The sequence below is a fragment of the Budorcas taxicolor genome, chromosome 23 (assembly GCF_023091745.1).
Source record: "Budorcas taxicolor isolate Tak-1 chromosome 23, Takin1.1, whole genome shotgun sequence".
In the NCBI taxonomy this organism is placed as follows: Eukaryota; Metazoa; Chordata; class Mammalia; order Artiodactyla; family Bovidae; genus Budorcas; species Budorcas taxicolor.
Window position 1 is genome coordinate 14,245,020 of NC_068932.1, and position 25,907 is coordinate 14,270,926.

At 36.4% G+C, this 25,907-nt stretch overlaps 1 protein-coding gene across 1 annotated transcript in view; it reads left to right on the forward strand.

The window, feature by feature from the left end:
- EXOC6 (exocyst complex component 6) overlaps window positions 1-25,907 on the forward strand; it is a 173,408-nt gene that overhangs the window by 16,805 nt on the left and 130,696 nt on the right. The window contains exons 2-5 of the mRNA XM_052661217.1: window positions 19,282-19,453; window positions 20,719-20,766; window positions 20,855-20,945; window positions 23,613-23,658. Of these exons, the coding sequence (XP_052517177.1) occupies window positions 19,282-19,453; window positions 20,719-20,766; window positions 20,855-20,945; window positions 23,613-23,658 (357 nt within the window). The remainder of the gene's footprint in view (window positions 1-19,281; window positions 19,454-20,718; window positions 20,767-20,854; window positions 20,946-23,612; window positions 23,659-25,907) is intronic.

Genomic DNA, 25,907 nt, shown 5'->3' on the forward strand with positions numbered 1-25,907 from the left:
AAAGTCAATCCCTGGTTGTGGAACCAAAAAAAATAACGAAAACCTCAGGCAGAGGTGAAGGTCTCTGGCAGTGCAGTTTTCTGTTTCTGCCCGGTGAGTCCACTGGGAATTTTGATGAACCCTCCAAAACTATTACAAGATAATTTTTTAAAAAATGATAAAATTATGCTCCACATGCAGATAGTGAAAGAAAGAAAGAAAGAAAGAAAGAAAGTGAAGTCGTTCAGTCATGTCCGACTCTTTGCGTGGAATTTTCCAGGCAAGAATACTGGAGTGGGTTGCCATTTCCTTCTCCAGGAGATCTTCCCAATTCAGGGATTGAACCTGGGTCTCTTGCTTTGTAGGCAGACACTTTACCGTCTGAGCCACCAGGGAGGTCATGCAGGTAGTAAATTAATGCATTCCAAAGATTTTATTTAACTTATTAAATAATGAGGGAACCAGTAATACGTTAAAACTGTTTCAAAGGCAATGGCAAAAAATGATATTGGCCTGTGAGAATGCTGAAATAGATTTATCAATAGGCATATAGTTGGTCAGTATCTGCAGGGCAATAATCAGTTGCATTCCACTGATAAAAGTGTGTTACATTTCTATGGGCAAGAATAACTTGCATCACTATCAGTTTCCAGCAATTTACAGAAATGTAAAACGGTTCAAAGACAACGAAAGCCACAGATAATCTAGAAGGATGTGCTGGATGGAACATTTAGTGATTGTTTTCTATTATTTAAAATATTTCAAAATTTTCAAAGTTATTAAAAATATTTTGCAATTCTTGCCACTAGTTGGAAATATTTTAAAATTTTCTCTTTTACTATGCTGATGTCTTTTTTTGCCTTGCAAAAGTTTTTATGAAAATAAAATTTATCAATCTTTCCTTTTTGCTTGAAAGTTTTCCATGCTACTAGATTATAGGGAAATCCACTCATGTTTTCTTTTGGTAATTGTATGATTTTATTTTTTACTTTCACATTTCTGATCTTTTTGAATTTTCCTGGAGTATGATATGCTCTTGTCTTTTTTTTAATATGGCAAACCAGCTAGCTATCTTAACACTTCTTATTAAAAAGTATATCTTATTCACATTGATTTCAGATGCTGCTGGTATCATTTACTAAATTTTTATATGTGGTGGATCTAAGATTTTTTTATCCTGTTCATTATCTACATGTTTATTCATGTGCTGTATACCATTATAACATTAATATGCTTGAATTTATTAATGCATTGTTTTTGAAATAGTCCTGTCTTCATAGAATAAATCACATTTGTGTCATAGTGAATTGCTTTTTTAGTGTGCTGTTGAATTCTGTTTGTGCGTATGCTTTTCAAGATTTTTTTTTTGCACTGATATTCATAAGTGAGATGGTCTAGTTTTTTTGGTGCGGTTTCCCCACTCTGGTACTCTTGCCCAGAAAATCCCATGGCCGGAGAAGCCTGGTGGGCTACAGTCCATGGGGTCTCGGACACGACTGAGCAACTTGACTTTCACTTTTCCTCACATCATTGAATCAATGTTGTGCTCATCTCATTAAATAAAATTAGAAGTTTTCTTTCTTCTCCTGTGCTTTAGAATAGTATAATTAGGATTGATTATTATTTGATCTTTAAAGGTTTGTTAGAATTACCTGATGAAATCAGCTGGGTCTGGTGCCTCTTTTTTTTCGTTGTATAAGCATCTTAACTCGTTTCTCTTGTTTTTTTTTCTGTTATAGTTGGTTTTGTCTAGAGAGTCAATAAGTTGTATTCTTTTGAATTATCCATCTCTTCAAATTTATTTGAGTAGAGTTGTATAATGTAGTCTCATGTTAAAATTTCCTTGTTTTTGATGGCTTGTTTTATGCCCCTGGTCAGTTCTGATTTAGAATACAGTGTTTGTGATTTCACTCATTTTTTTCCTTGATTAGATTTGTTAGTAGTTGATCTATTTTGTTGACTTAAAAAAAAAATCTGTCTCAGGATTTATTCAGTCCAGTAGTTTATTTTCTAAGTCATTCCTTTCTGCCTTTATATGTAATGATTTATTTCTTCTGATTTATTTTATTCTTTTTCTAGCTTTTTGTGTTTTGTACTTGATTCATTTATTTTGTTTTATTGAGATAATTATTTAATGCTGTTAATTTTTTCTGGTGACTGATCTAGCTGTATTTCATATATTCTGATATTTTTTCCTCATTGCTATTTTAAAGAAATTCTGCTTTACTTTTGTGTTTTCAGTTTGATCCAACAGCTTTTTAAATAGTATGTTTTTAAAAAATTTCCAGATGTGAAGTCTTTTTTATTAAAAAAAGGCTTTTAACTTTTAATTTTATTTCACTACAGTTAGGTAAATCTATTTTCACTAAATCCTATTCTTTGGAATTCATTGAGGTTTTACTATTTGTGGCTTAATATATGGTTAGTTTTCATCAGTGTTTCATGTACTCTTAAAAATAAAGCATATTCTTTTTTATATTTGAGTTCTCATTTTCACACAGACTCTATTAAATAGGTCGGTTCTGTCTTCTTTCTTTCTTGAACTGAGAGAGGTGTGTTACTGTCCCATTTTATTAATTTGTTACTCTCACTTCCTACATCTCTTAGAGTTTGTGTTTTATGAACATTTGTTGCTAAAGTTTTGGGTACAATGTGCATTATATCTATATCTTGAACTGTAGTTTTTAGCATAGAGTATACAGGTTATAAGCATAAAGCTCAATTTATTTTCTGTTTTGTTTTCCATGATGAATGGTGGTTTTTGTTGTTTTGTTTTTGGCTGTTTTGCTGAGAAGTCAATCTTAAGTGAATTTCTCCTTAATTATAGATTAAAACTGCTGTAAAGGATTTTGGTAGCATATATAGATGGGAGATCTTAGGTTATTAGGCAAACTGCCCTTTAGATCTGCTACAGACAGTTTGATATTTTTGTTGAATTTTCTAAATTTTTCTGGGGAAATAGTCCACCTCTGCATACATTAATCTGCTTACTTGCTTAAGCTTTTTGAATTAAATTACTTAGCAATTCAATTTGTTACCCTAGAGGAGAAATTTAATTTATATGTATCAGGTGTTTTCCATTTCTCATCTTCAGCTTTTTACCAAGTAGCACAAAAGTCAACAGGAAGAGACATCTTGGTCAGGAGTGTAAAAACAGGAAGGAGGAAGTCTATTGCAAATCTGTGTTAGCTGATTATCAATTCAGATTTCACCATAGAGGATGTCCATTAACGATCATCCTTGGGCTGTGTTGTTAACCAGAATTTCAGTGAGTGTTAATGTCAGTATTATAGAATATCAGTCCTGGTTATAGGAAGTAATGTTAACGAACAGACTGCACTAGGCCCTTCCCTCAGCATGGAAACAGGATACTATTAGTGAGAGCAAGTTCGAGAAATTGCACATAGAAGAAAACAAGGCAAGTAAAATAGAACATCAGAAATATAGAGGAAATCATCTTTATTTTTTTGCCTATGTTTGATCTTGATGCTTTGATTGGTTGTATGATCCTTTAAGATATGAGTGTATCCTTTTTTAAAAAAATTAGGGTATGTCAGCTCTGTCATTTAAAATATTGTTTGACAGAATACTTTCAACTGAATTAAAGGAAGCACCTGGATATTATTTACTAAAGTGTTCTAAGAGTGCATGTAGCAAACTAGATAAATTATTTAATGGGAAAAGAGTGAATATTTTGTGAACAAGAAATCTTTTTTAGCATTCTTTGGTGAAAGAAGTTAAATTCTGTTTATACATTTCTATGTTTATACACTTCTGGAGTTGCTGAAAGTTCTGTTACTCTGTAGCTACAAGATACCTACTTGATTTAGTTACCCAACAGTGGTATTTTAGGATATTTAACTTATCCTGAGTTCTTTACTTGGCCATGCAATATTGTGGAAGTTTTAAAGAAATTAAAAGTGGTGTATAAAAGCTAGATGGCATTATATTATTATTGTTTTTTATTATTACTCTAGAGGCCTGTTTGACATTTTCTTTTCCTCAAACATCTGTTTACTTAAACTTCGCCTTTATTTCTGAATTATTTTGAAATAAATACGCTTCCCAGCATTTTATATATCATGGCACAAATAGAAAGTTAGAATGAGGGTTGAGATGACTGTTATTGTGGTATACCTGCAACCTATTCATTTGGGAAGACATGCTCCAATATGTTAGTCAGATAAGGGGGTTTGTCAACTCATAATTGTAAGAAGATGTGTGTATAGGTGTGTGCGTGTATGTATGTCTTAGTTAAAGATTTTTTGTTTTAGTTTTAAGTACCAAACCAACTTAAGAAAAGAAAAAAAAGAAAGTTACTGGGTATCCCACAGAACTACTTCTCAAAAGACTGAAACAAAGAAGTAGAAGACCATATTTCTGTTTCTCCAGCTTCATTCTTCTTTATTCTCTGAGGTCTGGCCTTCTCTGCTTCTCTTTGCCCTTGAGGAGGATGACCACATACAGCTTCCTTGTGTCATAAGCTGACTATTTCTGAATTCTGCTTCAAAATTTCTGAAAGAATGTGTCTGATTGAACTAACTCAGATCAGTTGTTCACCTCTGGTGCACTGCGGTACGATGAGAAGAGGTTTACTGCTCGTCCAGCCTTGTGAATGGTCAGGAGTTTTCAGAGACAAAGAATATATGCAGTTGTGTTTGTGCACTTTTCTTGGGAGAAGATCTGTAACTTTTATTAAAATCATAGAAGAGTCTTGCTACTTCCAGACCCCTGCCTAGAGAAAAATCAATAACTACTCTTAAGAGTTAGAATAGAATTCCCACCGTGTTCAACAGGTATCCTTTGTATCAGTTAAACTGTTTGTCTTTTCACAAGGCTGTCTTTTTTTCTTGGCTGTGTGTATCATGATTAAATTCCTTCCTCCTTATTTCTCCACTTACTCAATTGCCTACCTATCACTGAATTCCCTTCTTAGGTTGTATTTCCTTTATGAAATCTTGGCATCTCAGAGCACTGCATTCTATGTGGAGGTATATAATTATATATACACACACACATATATGTATATTTTCTGTGTCTGAATTCTTATAGCATGGATTTTTAAAAAATGCTACACAGTGTTATTTAGTTGTATGTCTTAATATGTATATTTTATTTATTTCTTGTGTGGCTGTGTTGCACAGCTTTCAGGATCTTAGTTCCCCAACCAGGGATTGAATCTGGGCCATCTAGTCAAAAGTACTGAGCCCTAACCACTGGACCACAGGGAATTCTGAATTCTTTAAATAAATATCTTAAATGTAGGCCTAATCTAATAGTCAGTGAGGCCTATTATTGTCATGCATCCCTGATTAGTTCCAACTCTGTTATATAGCATAATGCCATGGGTACAATAGACTCTCAGTAAATACTTTTTGAATTGAATTAATGAAAAACAAGAACCTTCATTATAGAAAACTTGAATATCTAGAATAGGAGAAAAAAATCACTTTTTTCCTACTGCTTAAGGATAATCAAAACTCTAGTCATTTTTAATATTAGAAACGACATGCTACTTGTTGAATATTTATTGGTTATGATATTTAACATTTTAAATGTTGAATTTTGTTAAACGTTTGATAATGAAGTTTCATCCTGTTTTCTCTGTTTGTTTGATTGTCTTCTAATTGTTGCACATTTAGGTGGTTCTTATTTTTTTGTGAAATAAAATAATTTCTTAGGATCTTTGTTCCTGGAAGTGAAAATAAGTAGTAAATAATAGGTAATAGGGCTTCCCAGATGGCTCAGTGGTAAAGAATCCACCTGCCAGTAAAGGAGATGCAGGGGATACAGATTCGATTGCTGGGTCAGGAAGAGCCTCTGGAGTAGGAAATGGCAACCTGTTCCGGTATTCTTGCCTGGAAAACACGACTGAATGAGCACACAGACACGCACAAATAATAGGTAACAGCTAACGTTTTTGAATATTTACTGTATGCCACTGTTTAAAATACTTGTTTCTGTTATTTCATTTAATCTTCTTAAGAAGCAAATGAGATACCCATTTTGCAGATGAAGAAACTGAGGTAGAGAAAGGTTAGGTCATTTACCCTAGGTTCTCAGGAAGTGGTGAGCTAGGTGTAGAACATAGGCTATTTGGCTTCTGAGCCTTTGCCTTCTGACTTAGATTATCAAATAATGAAAGCTGCAATATAAAAACAATTAAATTATAACTAAGAAAGGTTAGAAGGGAAGAAGGGAAAAAAAGGGAGGAAGGTTTACATTAGGATTGGAAACAGTAAGGAATGTGACCAGAACTATACTCAGGAAGGGAGGGTCCTCTAAAACTTGTACTGGATCAGATACAGGTTCCTTATTCCTCCGTGTTCCAAAATACAGGCCTCCAGTAGCTTTAGGAAGACCAGTTTCCGGTTTGTTCTCTCCAGGACTGGAAACCACTTGATGCAAGAAAGATTACTGACCTTTTTACCCTTGTCAGGCCCTTTTTCAGTTCTGAATGATGAAAAACAAGACACCATCTTTCTCTGCCTTTTCTTTTTTCATCATTTCTATCCTCATTGATTCATTCCTGTAATAAAAAAGAACATAAATCAGGTTTGTTTTTTGCCTTTCTTAGTAGAAGGGCTAGTTCTTTTCAGTTTGGTAGACCAGGCCTAATAGAATCCATACATAATGGTTTGTTTGTTGTTTTGTTTTCTGTTTTTGCATGCCTGGATGTGAACGCAGGCAACTATTCTTTGTGTGGTTTGTGAAGAGAGTGTGTGTATGTGTTGTTGTTGTTTGAGGATTGCCAACTTCATTTTAAAGGAGCTTAATTTCAAGAGAATTCATTAATAGAGGCATTGCCATAGTAATAAGAAAGAAAGTCTGGAAATGTGTAATGAATATGTTACTGACATATTTAAAATAAAAAAATTCATCTACTGAATGGTGATTTTTTTTTTTTTTTGCAGTGAGCTTTTACTTTTTTGCGCAATATCCTGTAACACTGCTTGTGAGTTCAAGACTTGGATTGTATACTTGGCTCTGGCCTTTTGTAGGCATGTGCTGTTGAGCAAATCCTTTAGTTTCTCTGAGCCTCATTTCCTTCATCTGTGAGGCAGAGATAAAACCAGTTGCCCTGTCTGCTTCCCTAGGGTTCTTGGGATCAAATGCAATGATGTATGCAAAATTGCTTTGTGGATTGCAAAGCACCAGTACAAATGTAAAAGATTATTTTTATTTTTAATTTGGTTAATTTATATTCTGCTTTTGAGTGGACACAGAATTTCTCTTCTCAACTTCTCTCCATTTTTTCTTCTAAGCGAAATGACCAGCAGAAGTGGACTTTGTGGTCAGGATAAATAGTAGGGGTTAAGATCAGCCTTGTATCAGGATTACCATCTTTTTCTTTTCTTCCACATTATTTCTCAATTACATTGATTTGGCACAGTGTCTTTTGAAAAATGCATTATAAAAATTAAATATGTATTAATATATTTATTAATTACATTTGCATCATTTGCAAATATTTTCTCCCATTTCATAGTTTGTCTTTTCATTTTGCTGATGGTTTCCTTTGCTGTGCAGAAGCTTTTAAGTTTGATTAGGTTCCATTTGTTTATATTTACTTTTATTTCTTTTGCCTTAAAAGGCTGATCCAAGAAAATATTGCTACGTTTTAAATGTGAGAATATTTTCCCTAAGTTTTCTTCTAGGAGATTTATGGTAGCATGTCTTATAGTTAGGTTTTAAACCATTGTGAGTTTATTTTTATATGTGATGTGCAGGAGTGTTTGTTCTAATTTAATTGATTTACATGTGGCTATCCTGCTTTCCCAACACTATTCACTAAAGAGACTGCTTTTTTTCCATTGTATATTCTTGCCTTCTTTATCATAGATTAATTGATTGTAGGTGTGTGGGTTTATTTTTTGCCTCTCTATTCGTTTGTCTGTTTTTGTTCTTCTGTTTTTAACCATTATATTAAAGCAGTAGATAACAGGATAAAGTAGATTCAGAAAAGGAAGAAATATTATTTTTATTTTGATTTTATAGTAGTTAGTTGTTAATTGAGTGTGAGATTCATACCATATTTTGATGCAACAGTGAAAAGAAATATATTGAATTTCTAGAGATTACTTTTAGGTGAAGAGTGCCCTCTAGTGAACCTTTTCTGTTTATTTAGATGCAGTTCTTTGCATCCTCACAGCATTTATGAACTGAGTATGGAAGTGGAAGACACCTTCAGTTCTCAAGGAATTTAGAAAATAAAACATGCAATAAGTTATTGGAGAATAAATTAGGTATATTATACAAATAAATAAAAGTGTATTATAGACTGTATATAATAGCACTGGGAAAATTCTAGGTCATGGAAAGTGAAGTCGCTCCATCGTATCTGACTCTTTGCGACCCAATGGACCGTAACCTACCAGGCTCCTCTGTCCATGAAATTTTCCAGGCAAGAGTACTGGAGTGGGTTGCCTTTTCCTTCTCCAGGGGATCTTGCCAACCCAGGGATCGAACCCAGGTCTCCTGCATTGCAGGCAGACACTTTACCGTCTGAGCTACCAGGGAAGCAGTAGGTCATGGGGCACCAGGGAAGCAATAGGTCATGGGACAGGTATTATTCAGTATTCATGAAAGTATGTCAGAGAAACTAGCTGGAGGTGAATTTTGAAGGAAGTTTAAGATTGAGGCATATTGTAGGGAGGAGCATCCTGGGTTGGAAAAAGAAGTTAAGGACAGTGCCAAAAAGGATTAGTGCCAAAAGGAAAAAAGAAATAGTGAAAAAAGGAATTATTCTAGAAAATATTTTAATTCTGTTTTAGATACTTTATACAGATGTCCAGATTGTTCTTGTACTTGGAAACTTTTGTAGAAGATTGAAGACAGATTCCTCTACAGTTGTGTCTTGGGGTCTTGCATGTGGCTGCAGTCAGATATTGGTTGCTGGTTGGGCCAAAATCAGCTGAGGCCCAGCTGGACTAGACAGCCATGCTGGCTCACTCATTCTGCTGGCGGTTGGGGGGGCTGTCATTTGGGAGTGCCCACATGTGGCCCCTTCAGCATGTCATTTTCAGGATTGTTAGATTTCTTACGTGATGGATAGTTTTCTCCAGAGTGTATGTGAAAGTTGCATGGCTTCTTTCTAGCTTCTGGAGTCACATATTATTACCTGAGTTATGTTCCATTGGTTGAAGTTATCATAAGCCTGTCCAAATTCAAAGGAAGGGGATATAGACCCTACCTGTCAATGGAAGATGTGTTAGAGAATTTTGGAACCATGTTATAAAACTATATTTCCTTTCCTGCCCCCTTGAAGAGTTAGGCTCAGTGCAGATAAGTTTTAATGATTTAGGGAGCAGCTGTCCTCTGTATTAATGTCACCTGTGCGATGACTATTTTCTGCACTTAGTTTTCAGTTTCTATTGTACATGGTTGGTGTTTGATGAATATTGTTAGAATTCTCCTCTGTCTTTATCCTGCTGTTAATGTGTTTTTAGCTGTTTCACTTCTTAATTCCACCTGGATTACAAAGAATCAGGGAAAGTTATGGGAAAGTTGTTATTCATGTTAGATATATTTGATGAAATGGTTGGAGAAACGTTGAGTGCTAACATTTGACATGGTACCTTATGTTGACTATTTCTTGCTGTTCTAAATTGCTAAGTAACTGTAGTATAAATTTTTTTCCCCCAAGATAAGAATGGTACTTTGAGCAATCCTTTTTTGTATTTAAGATAGGGACATGGTGTCTTTGCTATTCGTTGTTTTTTTGAAAAAAAGAGTTCCAGATCATGTGACTTTATGTAGAAGAGGCTTTTCTCCTCCATGGCAGCTCACTTGCTGCTGTGGAGTCTTTCAGCTCACTGTTTCTTTCTCTTATGGCTGTTACTGGAGTTTGGGGACATAAGTGCTTCTAAAGGCTGTTGAGGAGATTTGCAGTGTTTCAAGTCCCTGTTTCTGACTCTGGCTGCAGGGTTTTCAAGTGGGTTATAAACTGGCATTGAAGAGACCGCTCCACTGAAACATAAGATTACATTTCCAATTTACATAGCCTAGGAGTACCAAAGCCATGCCCTTAGGGTAAGAGTATCTCTGTGTATCTTCTCCTAGTTTCCAGGATCCATACAGTGGGCCCAGAGAACTGCTGCTGAGACAGTCTCACTGGTGTTTAACTGCCCTTTTATACTCGGGGCTTAGGTATACCCCATTCTGAAAGAACTTACACTAGGAATTCATCATGTGCTTCTATAAGAGAAGTATTTTCGAGTCTTGGCCTGAAATTAATTGCCAGATGATTGGTGTGTTGCATGACTGATTGCTGAATTTACCAAATTTGCTGATATACCAAAAACCTGTTTTTAAAACTATTTTTGAGATTGATAGCAAGTAACTTGTATTGGATAGGAAGTGGATAGGATGGTTTTAATAGCTTTCGAAAATTTCTGGTCAGTTTTTCTGTATTATGTTTACCATTGTCTTCATAGCAGCGTTTTTAGGAATGCTGAGTTTGTCCAAAGCTGATAATCATAAGGTGGTTAATTGTCATAAATATGTTTAATATTAGAAAAGTACATTTTATAGTTGTTAATAGTAACCAAAGTTTCAGTACTAATCAGTTTGATTGGTACTTAGAACATGAAAAACAGTCAATATAAATATGAAATTCCTGAAAAAGTATCATAAATAATCTCATTAATATGAAATACCAAATCTTGAATACTAATTACTAGAAATACAAAATTGACTCATATTTTAGAAATTAAGCTTGATATGCAATTTGAAACACTGGTACAAGAACAGAAAAATGCCTGTGGACTGGAAAAATATAGAATGGTCAAAAGGATGCAAAAGCAATTTTTTATCACTAGAGATTTTAATAAATCATTTCTCAGGAAACAAATAGATTTCCTTTACAGTTAGTGATAGAATCTTTTTTTCAGCGAAGATACAATGAAAGAAAAAGATACTGAGAACAGTATAAGGGTATTTTTTAATGATTTTTGACAAAAAATTCCTAATGTTACTAGTAGTAAGAAGAGTTCTTTTTAACACAGTAGCTTGTGAATGTTGTTTTTCTTCAGAAAGATGTTTTCCTAAAAAAAATTGGAATATGATTAGTGAATTGATAATATTAACAGAATGTAACATCTGTCCAAAAAAATCAAAGTAGCTTGAATGCCTCTGTTAGGACATTTGCTTTGATGATACAAATATTAATTTTCAAAGAACTAGTCTTAACATTTAAATGACATGTTTTCTTATATTTATTTTATTACCACTAGGTGGAGCCCTATACATGCAATTCAAGAAGGCATTTCAGAAATATCATTTATTTACTTGTTTAAATTCTATAAATCTGATAAATCGGATGATCAAATACTAAGAGATAACTCATATTTGCACAGTTTGGTATAGGTTAGATATAATGAAGATGGAAAGTATATACCAAAAAATTGTTTTTAGCTATGTTTTTAAAACATACATTTAAAAAAGACATATATAAGAATGGTTTTATGCATTCCTAGTTGCTAGTTAAAATGTGTAAATAAAATCATAGTGTAGCATAAAGTCTATTTTTGTTTCTCTTCGCACAGTTTTAAAGTCATCTCTTTTAAATTGATTTCGTATCTGCATTTTTGTCTGATTAGCATTACATTTTGTCAGAAGTTAGATTTTATTGTGCTAAGCTTTTGAAAGTGATGACAAGACTCTTGTTACTGAAGTTATTATCTATATATGGAGCACTAAGTTGCAACCGTAGTGGATGAGGGTAGTGGAAAATTTACTGACTTTCTAATGTTCACTCTTTCTGGTTTTGTTATATCTGTATTTATTTATAGGAACTTGATTAGGCTTGCCAAGAGACATTATAAAATCCTGGGGACATTTTGAAAGAAGAAAAGCTTATTTTCATTAACATTGTATACTGCTTGAAAATTTAGAACAGCAGTATGTCTCGCACACTAATTAGATGGATACAGCTGCTTAACCAGTTTAGGATTCAGAGAATGAACAATGCTGAATGGTATTTCCTTCTTGCCCTGCAAGTGAAAATTTCAAAGAATGATAACTATCATTCAAAGACATAAAAAGGAAAAAGAAAAATATATTTTTCAGAGTCCGTTCAGCTGAGGTCAGCCAAGTACTGGGCCCTCAGTTTTCTCTTCATACATTGTTCCTCCTTATTTCCTTGCGTTTGTAATTTAATACTGCCTAACAATTAGCTATGCCTCACTTCTCATCCCCTTTTTCTGTTCATCGGATGATTTTACCTGATGGGTGCAACAGTGCACATCAGGGATTCCCTGCTGAGTCATTCTCAATTGTTGATCTTCAAAGGTGATCTGGTTAGTTTCTATGCTGCTAACTTCTCTGCATTCTCATGGTGCTTATCACCATTTCTGACTGGAGAGGCTGTCTAAAACAATGGTTAAGAGCACTGGGCTTTGGAGCCAGGTAGACCGAAGGTTAAATCTTGATCCCACTACTCTGTGATTTTGGACTTAAAATCTTAATCTTCCCAAATTACATTTGTAAATTGGGATGCTGACAGTATCTGTAGCATCATTAAGCTGCAGTGAACACTAATGAGATAGTACATGTAAATCACTTAATAGTGAGTACGTGGTCGTGTGTGCTGCTGCTGCTGCTGCTAAGTCGCTTCAGTCGTGCCCGACTCTGTGCGACCCCATAGACGGCAGCCCACCAGGCTCCCCTGTCCCTGGGATTCTCTAGGCAAGAACACTGGAGCGGGTTGCCATTTCCTTTTCCAGTGCATGAAAGTGAAAAGTGAAAGTGAAGTCGCTCAGTCGTGTCCAACTCTTTGCGACCCCATGGACTGCAGCCCACCAGGCTCCTCGGTCCATGGGATTTTCCAGGCAAGAGTACTGGAGTATTTTTTTTTGGCAATCTTTACTGCCTTAAGCCAGAAGCAGCGGAATATGACTCCTCTGGTGGCTCAGACGGTGAAGCGTCTGGCTGCAGTGTTGGAGACCCGGGTTCAATCCCTGGGTTGGGAAGATCTCCTGGAGAAGGCAATGGCAACCCACTCCAGTATTCTTGCCTGGAAAATCCCATGGACGGAGGAGCCTGGTAGGCTGCAGTCCATGGGATCGCAAAGAGTCGGACACGACTGAGCAACTTCACTTTCACTTAGTCCACTAAGTCTGGGAGGAATTGCTGCTGCTTCTCTCCGTATCTGTCTCCTACACCTTCTTTCCAGATTATCTGTAATTAAGCATAGATTCCTTCAGAGAAAAGAGTGGTAATTCTTACTGTGTGAAATTCTTAAAGTAAAAATTGCTTTTCTTCATTTTTCCAGTGTTCTTATACATATCCACCCTTTCTCCCTTCCTGTCTCTATTCACTTAGCTATTTGTTATTGGCTTTATTAGCACATGTTTTGAGTAGTTCCCTGGTGGCTGAGACGGTAAAGCATCTGCCTGCAATGAGGGAGACCTGGGTTCAATCCCTGGGTTGGGAAGATCCCCTGGGGTAGGCAATGGCACCCCATTCCAGTACTCTTGCCTGGAGAATCCCATGGACGGAGGAGCCTGGTAGGCTACAATGCATGGGGTCCCAAAGAGTCGGACACGACTGAGCGGCTTCACTTCCACTTTTTACTTTCAGAGTAGTTATTTCTTACTTTTCATCACAGTGGGTAGAGAGTTAAATCAACTACATGTATTGATTAATGCCTTTGTGAGTACTTGTGTTTGGTTAGATCTGTGCTGCAACTATTAAATTGAGAAAGACAGAACTATGAAATTTCTAGGGTTCTTTACAGGACCTGAGAATATCAAAGAGCTGAGAACTGTGATGAAGTTTGCATTCTGGCACTTGCTTGATCCCTCAATACTTTCTTTAAATGTAATGGATTTCTGTGATTTAGAACATTTCTTTATGTTGACTTCTCACTTCTGTGTACTCTGCTCAGAATGATCTCATTGATATGGATTGTGGTTGATACACGTGGTTGTATCAGCTTGGGGTGCAGTTTGTACTCAGGAGTAGATAGTTACCAAGGATCAGGAAAGATTAAGACTTATCAGTAGGCAGATTGAGATCTAATTCTCTAATGTTTTAGATCTAATTCTTTAATGTTTTTTTAATTTCCTGTATTGGGACTTACAGTTCTAACAGCAGAAGGCGTGGAATGTGAATAGTGCACCCATTTCGGGCTTTTGTTTTTTGTTAATGGAGAATAGGTATTACATATGTCCTGATAATATTTTTCTACATTCTAATAACATCAATAGGAAAAAAAGTGTTCACCTGCTATAATAATTATACTATTAAATATATTAATATATATGCTGTAATACATGTATTATACCCATTGTTGTTGTTCGGTCGCTCAGCCTATCAGTCCTGTAGGACTGTTTGCGACCCCATGGAGTGTGGCACTCAAGGCTTCTCTGTCCTTCACTCGCGGAGCTTGCTCAAACTCATGTCCATTGAGTCGTGATGCCATCCAGCCATCTTGTCCTCTGTCGACCCCTTCTCCTCCCAGCATCAGGGTCTTTTCTAATGAGTCTGCTCCTCTCGTCAGGTGGCCAGAGTATTGGAGCTTCGGCTTCAGCATACCCATATATATCCATATATATGTATATAAATATCATATATCAGCATATGTACCCATTTATGTGTGTGTGTGTGTATATAAATAGATGCCATAATAGACACACAGGTAGTGACCTGAATTACTATAAAATGAGGATAGTTTTGTTTTTAAAACTCTGGAGATTAAATTGGAAAGATACACTAAAGGGTGCATTTAAAGAACTTTCTAAAATAACCCTGTTTCTCCCCTTTCTGTGTATATATTATCGTCATTGTTTCACAGAGGTAAGAGTGTCGCCTTCGCCCTCACAGACTTTGCTTTGGCCGGCACTGTGGCAGGGCAGTCCTGGACGGCCTCTTGCTGGCTTTTTGCTACACTGCTACAGCAGTGATAGGGGGGAAAAAGAGCCAGTTTTTTCTGTATTTTCTGTTTATTAGCTGATATTTTGAGTCAGATAAATATCAAGCTTTTATTAAAATATGTAAAAAATAATCTTAGAAAAGCTTATATATATATATATATATATATAACTTAAAGAAATGTAACACATTTTCACAATTATGAAATAAAAATTTGTTTATAGCATACTAAGGTCAGTTGGGGGCTTCTCAGGCGGCTCCAGTGGTAAAGAACTCACCTGCCAATGCAGGAGACGTAAGAGACTTGGGTTCGGATTTGATTTCTGGGTGGAGAAGATCCCCTGGAGGAGGGCACAGCAGCCCCCTCCAGTATTCTTGCCTGGAGAATCCCATGGACAGAGGAGCCTGGTGAGCTACAGTCCATAGGGTTGCAAAGAGCTGGACAATGCTGAAGCAACTTAGCATTCATGCAGGTCAGCTAATGCGAGTTTTTCTTTGGGGTAATGTTGTTAGTTTAATTAAGAGTTCTTGTTAGCTATGTGTATTCATTGTAGGAAAAGCATGAGTTGGGAGTGACATTGAGCAAGTCATTTAGTATTTCTGGGCCTCATTTGTGAAAAGGAGGCAATGATATTTTCTGTGGTACCGTGTAAGAAACAAATGAAACATTAGTCGTAAAAATTACAAAAGCCCCTATACAGTTGCCAGGTGTTACCGGTAGTCAACCCCTACAGCATGGATAACTGAGTGTTAGGTATTTGATCTTTGCTATCCATACTTAATTGTTTGGCAGATTGTTCACTTATTTAACAAGGATTTGTTTGACTCTTATGTGCATTCTGTGACAGTAGCCAGTGTATTTTGAGTACTTGCTATGTGTCAGTTATTGTGCTAAGAATTTTTCATACGTTTGCTAATTTAATCCTTATAACTCTCTGATGTAGATACTTTTTTAATCCCTGTTTTATTTCTGAGAGAATTTGGATTCAGAGTTTGTGTGGCTTATCTGAGGTTGAACAGCTACTAAGTGATGTTTTTAATTCCATCTATCCATTCGTCCATCTGTCTATCAGTTCTTTATTCAGCATCTGCTACATTAGGACTCTATTCTAAGGCTGGTTGTACAGCAGGGAACAAAACAGACAAAAACTGTCTGCCTTCCTGCAGCTTACATTCCAGTGAGCAAAAATAGAAACTGGAAGTGTGAAGTAGAGAGTATATTAAATAGTGGTAAGAGTGATGCAGTAACAAAGTGAATTCCTTTATTTTAGAAAAAAAATAAAGCGGGAAAGGGAATAGTGTGTGTGTGTTTATAATGTGGATATTGTGGCCAGAAAGGGCTTCATCAAGGAGACCAGAAAACCTGAGGGAGGCAGCCATGTGTGAGAAATGTGATCAGAAGAGGAAACAGCGTGTGCAGAGGATAGGACAGGAGTGTGCTTGGTGCGTTTCAGGAACCACAAGGAGGCCAGTGCTGCTGGCACGGAGTAAGTATTAGGAAATGAGGTCACTGTGATAACATGGGGCAGGATTACATAGGGCTTTATAGGCTGTTGTAAGAAAAAGGGTTTTGAGCAGAAGAAAGATAGGGGGTTTGATTTCATTTTTAGTGGGATTATTTTGTCTACTTTGTTGAATACAGACTGAAGGGAAATGAGGGTAGAATCAAGGAGACCGGTTAGGAAGCTGTCCAGAATAATCTAGGGAGCATACATTGATGGCTTAGTCCAGGGTGATACCAGTGGGGAGGCAGTGAGATGTGGTTGGATTGTTTTAGTGGGGAGTCGAGAGAACAGTTGAGTGATTTCAAGGTTTTTTGCCTCAACAGCTAGAAGAATGGAGTTTACTAAGATGAGGGAAGGCCATGGGAGGACCAGGGTTTGGGAAAGAAGATAGGAATTCATTTTGGCCATACTTGAGATGCTTATCATACATCCAATTGTAGAGATGCATGAGTATGAAGGTCAAAGGAGAGGTCAGGACCAGAAATACAAATTTGGGAGGTGTCAGTGTTTATATAGTGTTTGGGCTTCCCTGATAGCTCAGTTGGTAAAGAATATGCCTGCAGTGCAGGAGACCCCGATTTGATTCTTGGGTTGGGAAGAGCCCCTGGAGAAGGGGTAGGCTACCCACTCCAGTATTCTTGGGCTTCCCTTGTGGCTCAGCTGGTAAAGAATCCGCCTGCAATCCGGGAGACCTGGGTTCAATCCCTGGGTTGGGAAGATGCTCTGGAGAAGGGAAAGGCTACCCAGTCCAGTATTCTGGCCTAGAGAATTTCATGGAACAGTCCATGGGGTCACAAAGAGTCAGACAGGACTGAGCGACTTTCACTTTCACTTTCTGTATTTATAGACTTTGAAGCTCCAAGCCTAGAAGAGATTTAGACTGATATAGGTAGAAAAGAGAAGATATCCAAGGTCAGAGCCTAGTTCTAGCTCAGTTCTTCACTTGGCATGGAAATAATTGCGAAAGACCTGCTGGAGGAAATGGGACTTGAACTGAACCTCGACAGTGGGCAACAGATCGGGGGGCACATTTTTGGAAGGTCCCCAAGATTGCTTTCAGGTTCATTAATTATCTAGGAGGACTCACAGAATTTAGCAAAGCTGTTACACTCACGGTTACTATTTCCTATGACAAAAGGATATAGATTAGCATTAACAACAAGCAAAAGCAGGTCAGGCAGGGTCTAGGAGAGTTCCAGCGGGGAGCTTCCTGTTGTCTTTTCCTCTGGGAGTCATATGGACAGCACTTATTTCCCCCAGTGATGATGCATGTTAACACATGTGGAGTATTATTAACCAGAGAAGCTCTCCCAAGCCATGGTGTCCAGGGTTTTTCCTGGGGGTTGATTCCATAGACAGGGCTGACTGCTTGAGTTGCTGACCTTAGTCTTCAGCGCCTCCAGAACTGATTCCATGTGGCCCCTTGCCCCCATTAACTGTAAATCACATTGTAAGTCATATTGTTGTTGTTCAATTGCTAAACCATTTCCGACTCTTTGCAACCCCATGGACTATAGCATGCCAGTCTCCTCTGTCCTCCACTGTCTCCTGGAGTTTGCTCAAATTCATGTCCATTGTTTGGTGATACTATCTAATCTTCTCATGCTCTGCCACCACCTTCTCCTTTTGCCTTCAATCTTTGCCAGCACTCAGACCATTTTGCATTGTCCAAGTAAACAGAGGCATCTATCAGCAGGACATTCTGAAGGCTAAACTGCCCAGGAGTTGGGAGCAAGACCCAAATGTTTCTTTGGGCAAGGTTAATCCTTTTCTGCATAGTGAATGGGGCAGTTCCTTGGTGTCAAGACCGCAGGACCTGAGATGCAGTAGGAGTGTAAATGCAGTGTTTAGAGAACATTGTGGTGACTGCAGTGTGGCCTTGTACTTAAGAGTATGGACTCTGGAGACTTCCCTGGTGGTCCAGTGGTTAAAACACCATACTTCCATGGCAGGGGACACCAGTTTGATCCCTGGTTGGAGAGCTAAGATCCCACAAGTCATGTGAAAGTCGCTTAGTTGTGTCTGACTTTTTGCGACCCCATGGATAGTCCATGAAATTCTTCAGGTTAGAGTACTGAAGTGGGTAGTCTTTCCCTTCTCCAGGGTTATCTTTCCAACCCAGGGATTGAACCCAGGTCTCCTGCATTGCAGGCGGATAGTTTACCAGCTGAGCCACAAGGAAAGCCCAGCGATACTGGAGTGGGTAGCCTATCCCTTCTCCAGGGGCTCTTCCCAACCCAGGAATCAAACAGAGGTCTCCTGCATTGCAGGCAGATTCTTTACCAACTGAGCTATCAGGGAAACCAACAAGTCATGAGGCATGGCCAAAAAATAGAAAGAAAAAAAAAAGAATATGAACTCTGGAACCACATTACCAGGATTCAGATCCCATGTTCATGTTCATTCCACAACTAGCAACTAGCTCTCACTTGCTAGTTGTGGAATTTATGACAGTTTGCATAATCTGTAACTTATCTGTAAGGTAGGGTAATAACATTTTCTATGTTATAGCCTTGTAGTGAGGATTAAAGAGTTAATATATAAAGCACTCAGAATATGTCCTGACACATAGTAAATGCTGTAGAAATCAGAAGTTTGTTTATTCATTCCTTAATCATTCAGGTAGTGATTCTTTTTTGAGCACTAGTGTGTTGAAGGCTCATCTCTTAAGTCTTAGACCTTTAATTCCAGATACTTAGTGATATATCTAGAGGACTTGTGGCTCTTTAAATACTAACATGTTCAAAAGGAATTAAGTATTTTTCACCCAAACTGTTTCTGCTGATGTTATTACTAACAACCTAGTATGTTTGTTCAGAGATTTTATTTTAAAATATCAGCTCTTGTAGAGATTGAGCTTAATAAAGAAGAAATTTTGGTGAACTGGGAAGTTAATGATAGCTTTCTTTTTGTGTCTGTACAGGTCTGTGTATGATGACCAACCAAATGCACACAAGAAGTTTATGGAAAAGTTAGATGCTTGTATCCGTAATCATGACAAGGAAATTGAAAAGATGTGTAATTTTCATCATCAGGGTTTTGTAGATGCTATAACAGAACTCCTTAAAGTAAGGACTGATGCGGAGAAACTTAAGGTAAGAAATATGTTAAAATTCTATTTACTGTTGCTTTCAAATCACTTACATATTTATAGTGCATATTTATAAATTGTTTTAAATGTACTGTTTTTGAGAAGTGGATTAGTGGATTAGTACATATTTGGGAATGCTTTATTAATACAGTTGTCATGTTGATGACAGGAGTTATCTCTCTCTCTTTTTTTTTGGTAATGCATTGACTTAACAGGATTTCTTTCCTTACAAGAAATGAACTAAAAAAATTCGCACAGTGAAAGACCTCATTTGGAGTTTTAGAGTTCTCAAGTGACAATGAGTACAATTTTTTGATAAAAAACTATTTTCTGAAAACTTGTAAAAACTTATGATAAGTGATTGTGTTTTCAAAATTATTTAATAATAGTGAAACTTTTTTTTCTTTGCTTAATAGCAGGGTGTAATCTTCTTAAAGCAAGTTGGTCTACGTTTTCTGCCACACAGCTAAAACATTATTTATGAAATAAGACCTGGATTTGTTCTGTCAGAATATAAAGTATTTAGTTATAAGAGTTGTCCTATTTATCTTTCTTTACATTTGGAGAGCTTAGCAGACAGAACGACCCTGGTTCACCAAAGGTTATGATTAGAAAACCATTATATAAAGGATATTCAGATAACAAGAGACCAAATACGGCATCAATGAGGTCACTGAGCATCATTGTTCAGAAATTAATGAGATTTTTAATAAACCAGAATGTGCTTCCTTACTATGATGACCTAATGAGTCACTTAATATGTGGGAAAATTTGAGGTTGAGCTTTGCCTGCACCTGCAGCATTAAAATGTTGCTGTGGATTGAGATTTCCGTGTTTGATGTTAATCAACCACCCAGTGTTTGCATTCAGCAAAGTATGAATGTTTAATTACCATAAAATGCAATCACCATTTCCTACAGACAATGAATGGCACATAGACCTCATTGAAGTTATCAAAAAGGGACCACTGGTCAATTGGGTCATTGATTTGAATTGTTTGACAGACTTAGAGAAGCAAGTAAAGTTCAAAAATCTAGATTAAATTTGAGAAGTTTGCCACAGAATCTGTTAAAAAGAACTGTCATAAGTAATTGAAGTTAACAAAAGCCCTTTTCAATCAAAAGTTCAAGTTCAAGCTGTAGAGTTAATTTGAATTTGCATTTCTTTGTTCTAAGTTTCTCATGAAGCATGATCTGATTACAAGGGTGAGCAGTTACATCAGGGCAGTTTTATGCATATTTGTCTAACTAAGGTGAAATTATTTTTAAGGTGCAAGTTACTGATACCAACCGAAGATTTCAAGATGCTGGAAAGGAGGTGAGAAAATGATTTATTCTTTTGTATATTCAATATGTGGATGCAATTTAGCTGTTCATTTTAAATACGGACATTTCTTTTCTTTAAGGTGATAGTCCAAACAGAAGATATTATTCGATGTAGAATTCAGCAGAGGAATATTACAACTGTAGTAGAAAAATTACAGTTATGCCTTCCAGGTGAGTTAAACATCTGTAATGTAATATTCAGCTTGGTGAAACTGTAATTTAATGGTGTTTACTCATTATTCATTATAGGAATTATAGATTACATGGTGATTGTTCCCCCAATGCCCATGGTTTTCTTTCCTATCTGCTTTATTCCCTGCATTTTCATCTTTTTCTGTATTATAAGGCCCCTATTTGATGATCTATCACATCAGTCTCCCAGAACAGCCTCTACCTTTCCGTTCCCTTTCAGCCTAGTTTGCCCTTTGTCCCTCCCCAACCCCTCCTTTCCCCCCACCAGAATACTTTCCCATGGAGAGTGTCTTTTGATTCCATTTTCTTTCATTTTCCTAATTTGCCTACTTTCTTAAACCTCTAGTTTTCCATTGTTTTCTTTTTGTCACTTAAGCAGTTGGTCTTTGCTCGCAATTTCATTTTACTATTAAGATAACATACAGAAGTGCCAGATATTCTCCCTTTTCCAGTCTTGCCTTTCCTCCTATGTTTTGGGAAGACTGACTTATTAGGTTTCTGAGTTTTCTGGTCTCTGTTAGGACTCATATATTACTGGGACATTGCAAATAAATTCTGAATAAACTAGCCAGTATTTTCTTTACCTGCATACACCCTGTTCAAAAAAAGGAAACAGGTATATGACTTCTTTTTCTTAATATAGTAAGATAAATCCATCTCAGTGTCCTATTTTTTAACTTTTTTTTGTAAGGAAGGAACCTGAACCTCCATATCCAGGGAGATAGAATAAGGTGCTTTGTATAATATTCACATAATGTAAATTTAGCTTAGACTACAAGTTACATAATCTGTTAGCATATTGTATTAGCTAAAGAAAAATTGTTTGCTGACTTGTAAGAATAAAGTTTCTTTTTTGTTTATTGTCACTGAAGTTCTGCTCATCTTAATTTCTGATGGACGAGGGATATGTGCGCATTAACTTTGAGTAAATAAAATATCTACTTATTGTGTTAGATTTTAGGGTTGGAAACTTAGTTCCTTATAATAATGCTTAATAATACCTCTTTGCCACCATCACATACACTGAAATAGTCATGAACACAGCCTCTTCAGTTTGAATGCTTTGTCCTTGAACTGTAAGAAGTAAGCCTAAAAAAATTGGGTTCTCATGGAATGAGGAACAGTAAATTCAGCTTATTCAACCCTAATGAGCTGTTTGAAATAGAGAAATAAAGGGAAGTAGAAGTTAAGAGTTTTTTACTGCTACTGTCTTTGCTCTCAAGGCTGAACAGGAAATCTGAGTTCATGTAAACATTGTGTTCTTGATAGCCACATCCAGAACCACCTCTTTCCCTCCATCCATCCTTCTATCTAATTATTCACTCAAACATACTTTTCTGTGTCAGGCATTATGGTAGATATTAGAAATATAAAATTGAAAATGATGTAGTCCCAGCTCTGAAGGATCCCACCATCTAATGTGAATAAAGACAAATAAGCTGTTACTGTATAATTGCCTAACTTCCTTCTTAGATTAAGAGGGGTATGAGAGGATATAAGAAGTCACAGGGTAAACAATGAATGTTCCTGGTGTTGTAGTTAGTTATTTTTGGGAAAGTATTCTTTTTATGTGAAAACAGTATGGGAATAATATAAGGTAGATGTGAAATTTACATGAATTGTTGAGATGAAACAGGAGACTTCAAAGCAAGTTTATAGTTGTAGCAGCAGTTTTAGGCTCTTTCCTAGGTTATGTGTTCACTCTAATGCTTCAGATGGAAAACGTGAGATATATTGCATTGCAGTAAAGGGACTTTGATAGAGATATACATGGGGTCTGCAGAATTAGGGCTGGTTCATTATAGCCACCACTGCAGTTTTTATGGTTTTTCAGACAATTAAACAATATCTTTTGTGAACTTGAAACCCCCTAGGGAGTGGCCATAAGAGTGTAAAAAATCTGGAAAAAAATGTGTCTATCTCTTTTGTCTACGAAAATGTGAGCTAGCTTAATGATCTGAGAGTAATTCACCTGCTTTATACCTCGAAATTCTACTAAGGATGAGTGGTACTCTACATAGTTGCATTGAAACCTTTTTGGTGGCAGTGTGTCTTCTTGCTGAAGCTTATAACAATTTTATTGAATAATTACATTTCTGAGCCTTTGATGGAAATGATAAAGATACTTTGTTATGTTTCTTTATACCTTTATTATAATTTACTCTGTGTTGTAAACTTTTGAGATTTTTCTTTCTCTGAATTTGGTGTAAAATTTTGTTTCATGAGCTATAGCAGTTACCTTATTTATTTAGTATATTGAATCAAAATCAGTTAATCTTACTGTTGCTCAACTTTCTCCCTCAAGTAACTAAGACCACACTTCTCCTTCCACCGCAGCAAGAAATATTAGTAAGTTTTTGATTAGGATAATTGTTACTAGGTTGATGTCTCAGTTTTAGGTGTCAGCCTATGCAAGTGTTGTCAGTTTGATATAATGTATTAATTTACGTAATAGAGTGTTCAATATATGCAGAAATTAAAATGCTTTCATTTACTTGAAGTATAAAATTTTATTTGAAAATATAAGCCTAAATCAAACTACAGAGAAAATTATTGAATTTACAATATGCTCTTCCCTGCTTTATTTTCATCTTTCAAATTTTTTTAATTTGGAAAGCTAAAATAAGTTTTCTTTTTTTAATTCAGTGCTGGAAATGTACAGTAAGCTAAAAGAACAGATGAGTACAAAAAGGTGAGTTTCTTTCCTGTTTTTAATAAGAGGTTTTTTCCTATTACTGAAAGCATAAATAAAATTACTGTAAATTATAGTGAATCGTCTGAAGTTTTGCTTTCTATATTTAACTGTTCTTTGTTAATGCTATTTACCAATCAGGGTGTTTCAATACAGCAATCCTTAGCCATTTATTTTTGGATCCTTGCCCTTACATATCAAAGATTGATAATATTGATGAAAGACAGATAGCTGAACAAGAATGAAAAAATACTGATTAACTTAACATGTTAATGTTGCATACAGTCAAAGGCTGAGTGTGTATTTTGTGAAAGTAAAGTGTGGGTAGTTACATGTTGACAATCTGGACTGTGTAGTTCATGTTCTATTTTATAATACACATGAATACATGACAGATGAAAGATAATTTAAAGTAGTTTATGGATCGCCATAGGAGCATTAGATGTAATTATGTTTAAAATGTTTTAAAGATGAACAGTTTTAAATTGTGTAGAAAAATCAGAATCAGACATGCTTGAAACAGGGAAATAATCACTTCTTCTTGTTTATTAATAGCTACTTAATTATCACAGCACATTATATGCAAATATATACTCAAGAGATTTGTATATGTACTGCTTTGCGTAATGCTTTGCATTGAATTTTATTGGACTTTATCAATTGGTACTAATTAGTAGAATGTTTTATTCCTTCCTAATACATGACCCACAAACTATTCTGAAAGGGTCTTTTATTTTATGTATATATTATTAATATATTGTATATTATCTATCAAAGTTGTACATCCTCCTATTTTAAATATTAGTTAATAGTTCTGTGTGTTTGTTGCAAAAAAAGAAAGACCAGACATCACCTTCCCTTCTTGCCATTCACTAGTCCTTCTTCCTAGGGTCAAAAACTTTTCCCTTTTTTAAGAAATTATTTTGGTGTTTACATTTATGTCTTTAAATAACTAAATTTACTGTTGCTTCACTATTTTCAAGGTTGGGGCATTATGTATTTCTTCAGATATTTCATAATCTAATACTTATATGTAAATTTCCCCAGTTGTCCCCCAAATGTCTTTTGTAAATTTTTTGTCCCTATAATCTAGAACAGCCTTCCCACTTTGCTTTGTTTTTCATGAAAGAGTTCAGATCAGTTTTAGACCAGGGCATCTTGGATTTGTTTATTTTCTCGTGTTTAGATTCAGATTAAATGTTTTCGGTAAGAGTACAACATAAATGATATTGTGTATGACAACAGAAGTCATGTGCTATCAGATTATCTGTAGATTATCCTAAATTTGATCATTGGCTTAAGGGGATGGCTTAAGAAAAGGTATGTTTTTCTCTTCGAAGCTAATAAGTAGATGTCGTGATTCCCTGGTGAGTGCTCATATTTAGTGCATGGTGTGTGAGTGCTCAGGCATGTCCAACTCTGTGCGACCCTATAGACTGTAGCCCGCCAGGCTCCTTTGTCCATGGGATTTTCTAGGCAAGAATACTTGAGTGGGTTGCCATTTCCTCCTCCGTGGGATCTTCCTGACCCAGGGATTGAACCTGCAACTCCTAAGTCTTCTGCATTGCAGGCAGATTCTTTACAGCTGAGCCTCGTGCAGTGGACATAAAAAACGGATTGGAACCCTGGGTATATGGGTAGGACTGGTCTATTGTGAGTTTCACTGTTAGGTTATCCAAGTGGGCCCTTTTAGTTGGGGAGTTTGTGATGCTAGAATCTGGAGTTATTTCTTCTGGGGCTGGTTAGATTTTCTAGAGGAGACTTCTCCTGTCTTCTCTCTGGAGGGTAAAGATCTGACTTCTGGTATTCTGGGTTGTGAGTTGGAGAAGAGGGCATCTACTATATATGGGCTCAACTAATCCTTTTCCCAGGTGGCTTAGTGGTAGAGAATCTGTCTGCAATGCAAGAGACCCAGGTTCAATCCCTGGGTCAAGATGATCCACTGGAGAAGGAAATGGTGACCTGCTCTCGTATTCTTGCCTGGGAAATCCAGTGGACAGAGGAACCTGGTGGGCTACAGTATATGAGGTTGCCAAAGAGTCGGACAAGACTTAAGAGACTAAGCAGCAACAAATTATTGCCCTCGACCTTGAGTAGTGTCCCCCATTTTAGAAATTGTTTGGTTTGGTCTGTTTAGCATTTTGCCAAGATGGAAAAAGGCAGTTGTTTAGATGCTTGTCAGGAAGAAAATCTAGGGTCTGCTTCTTGAACACATTTTAACCAGTATTCCTTACTTTAGGCCTCTTTTG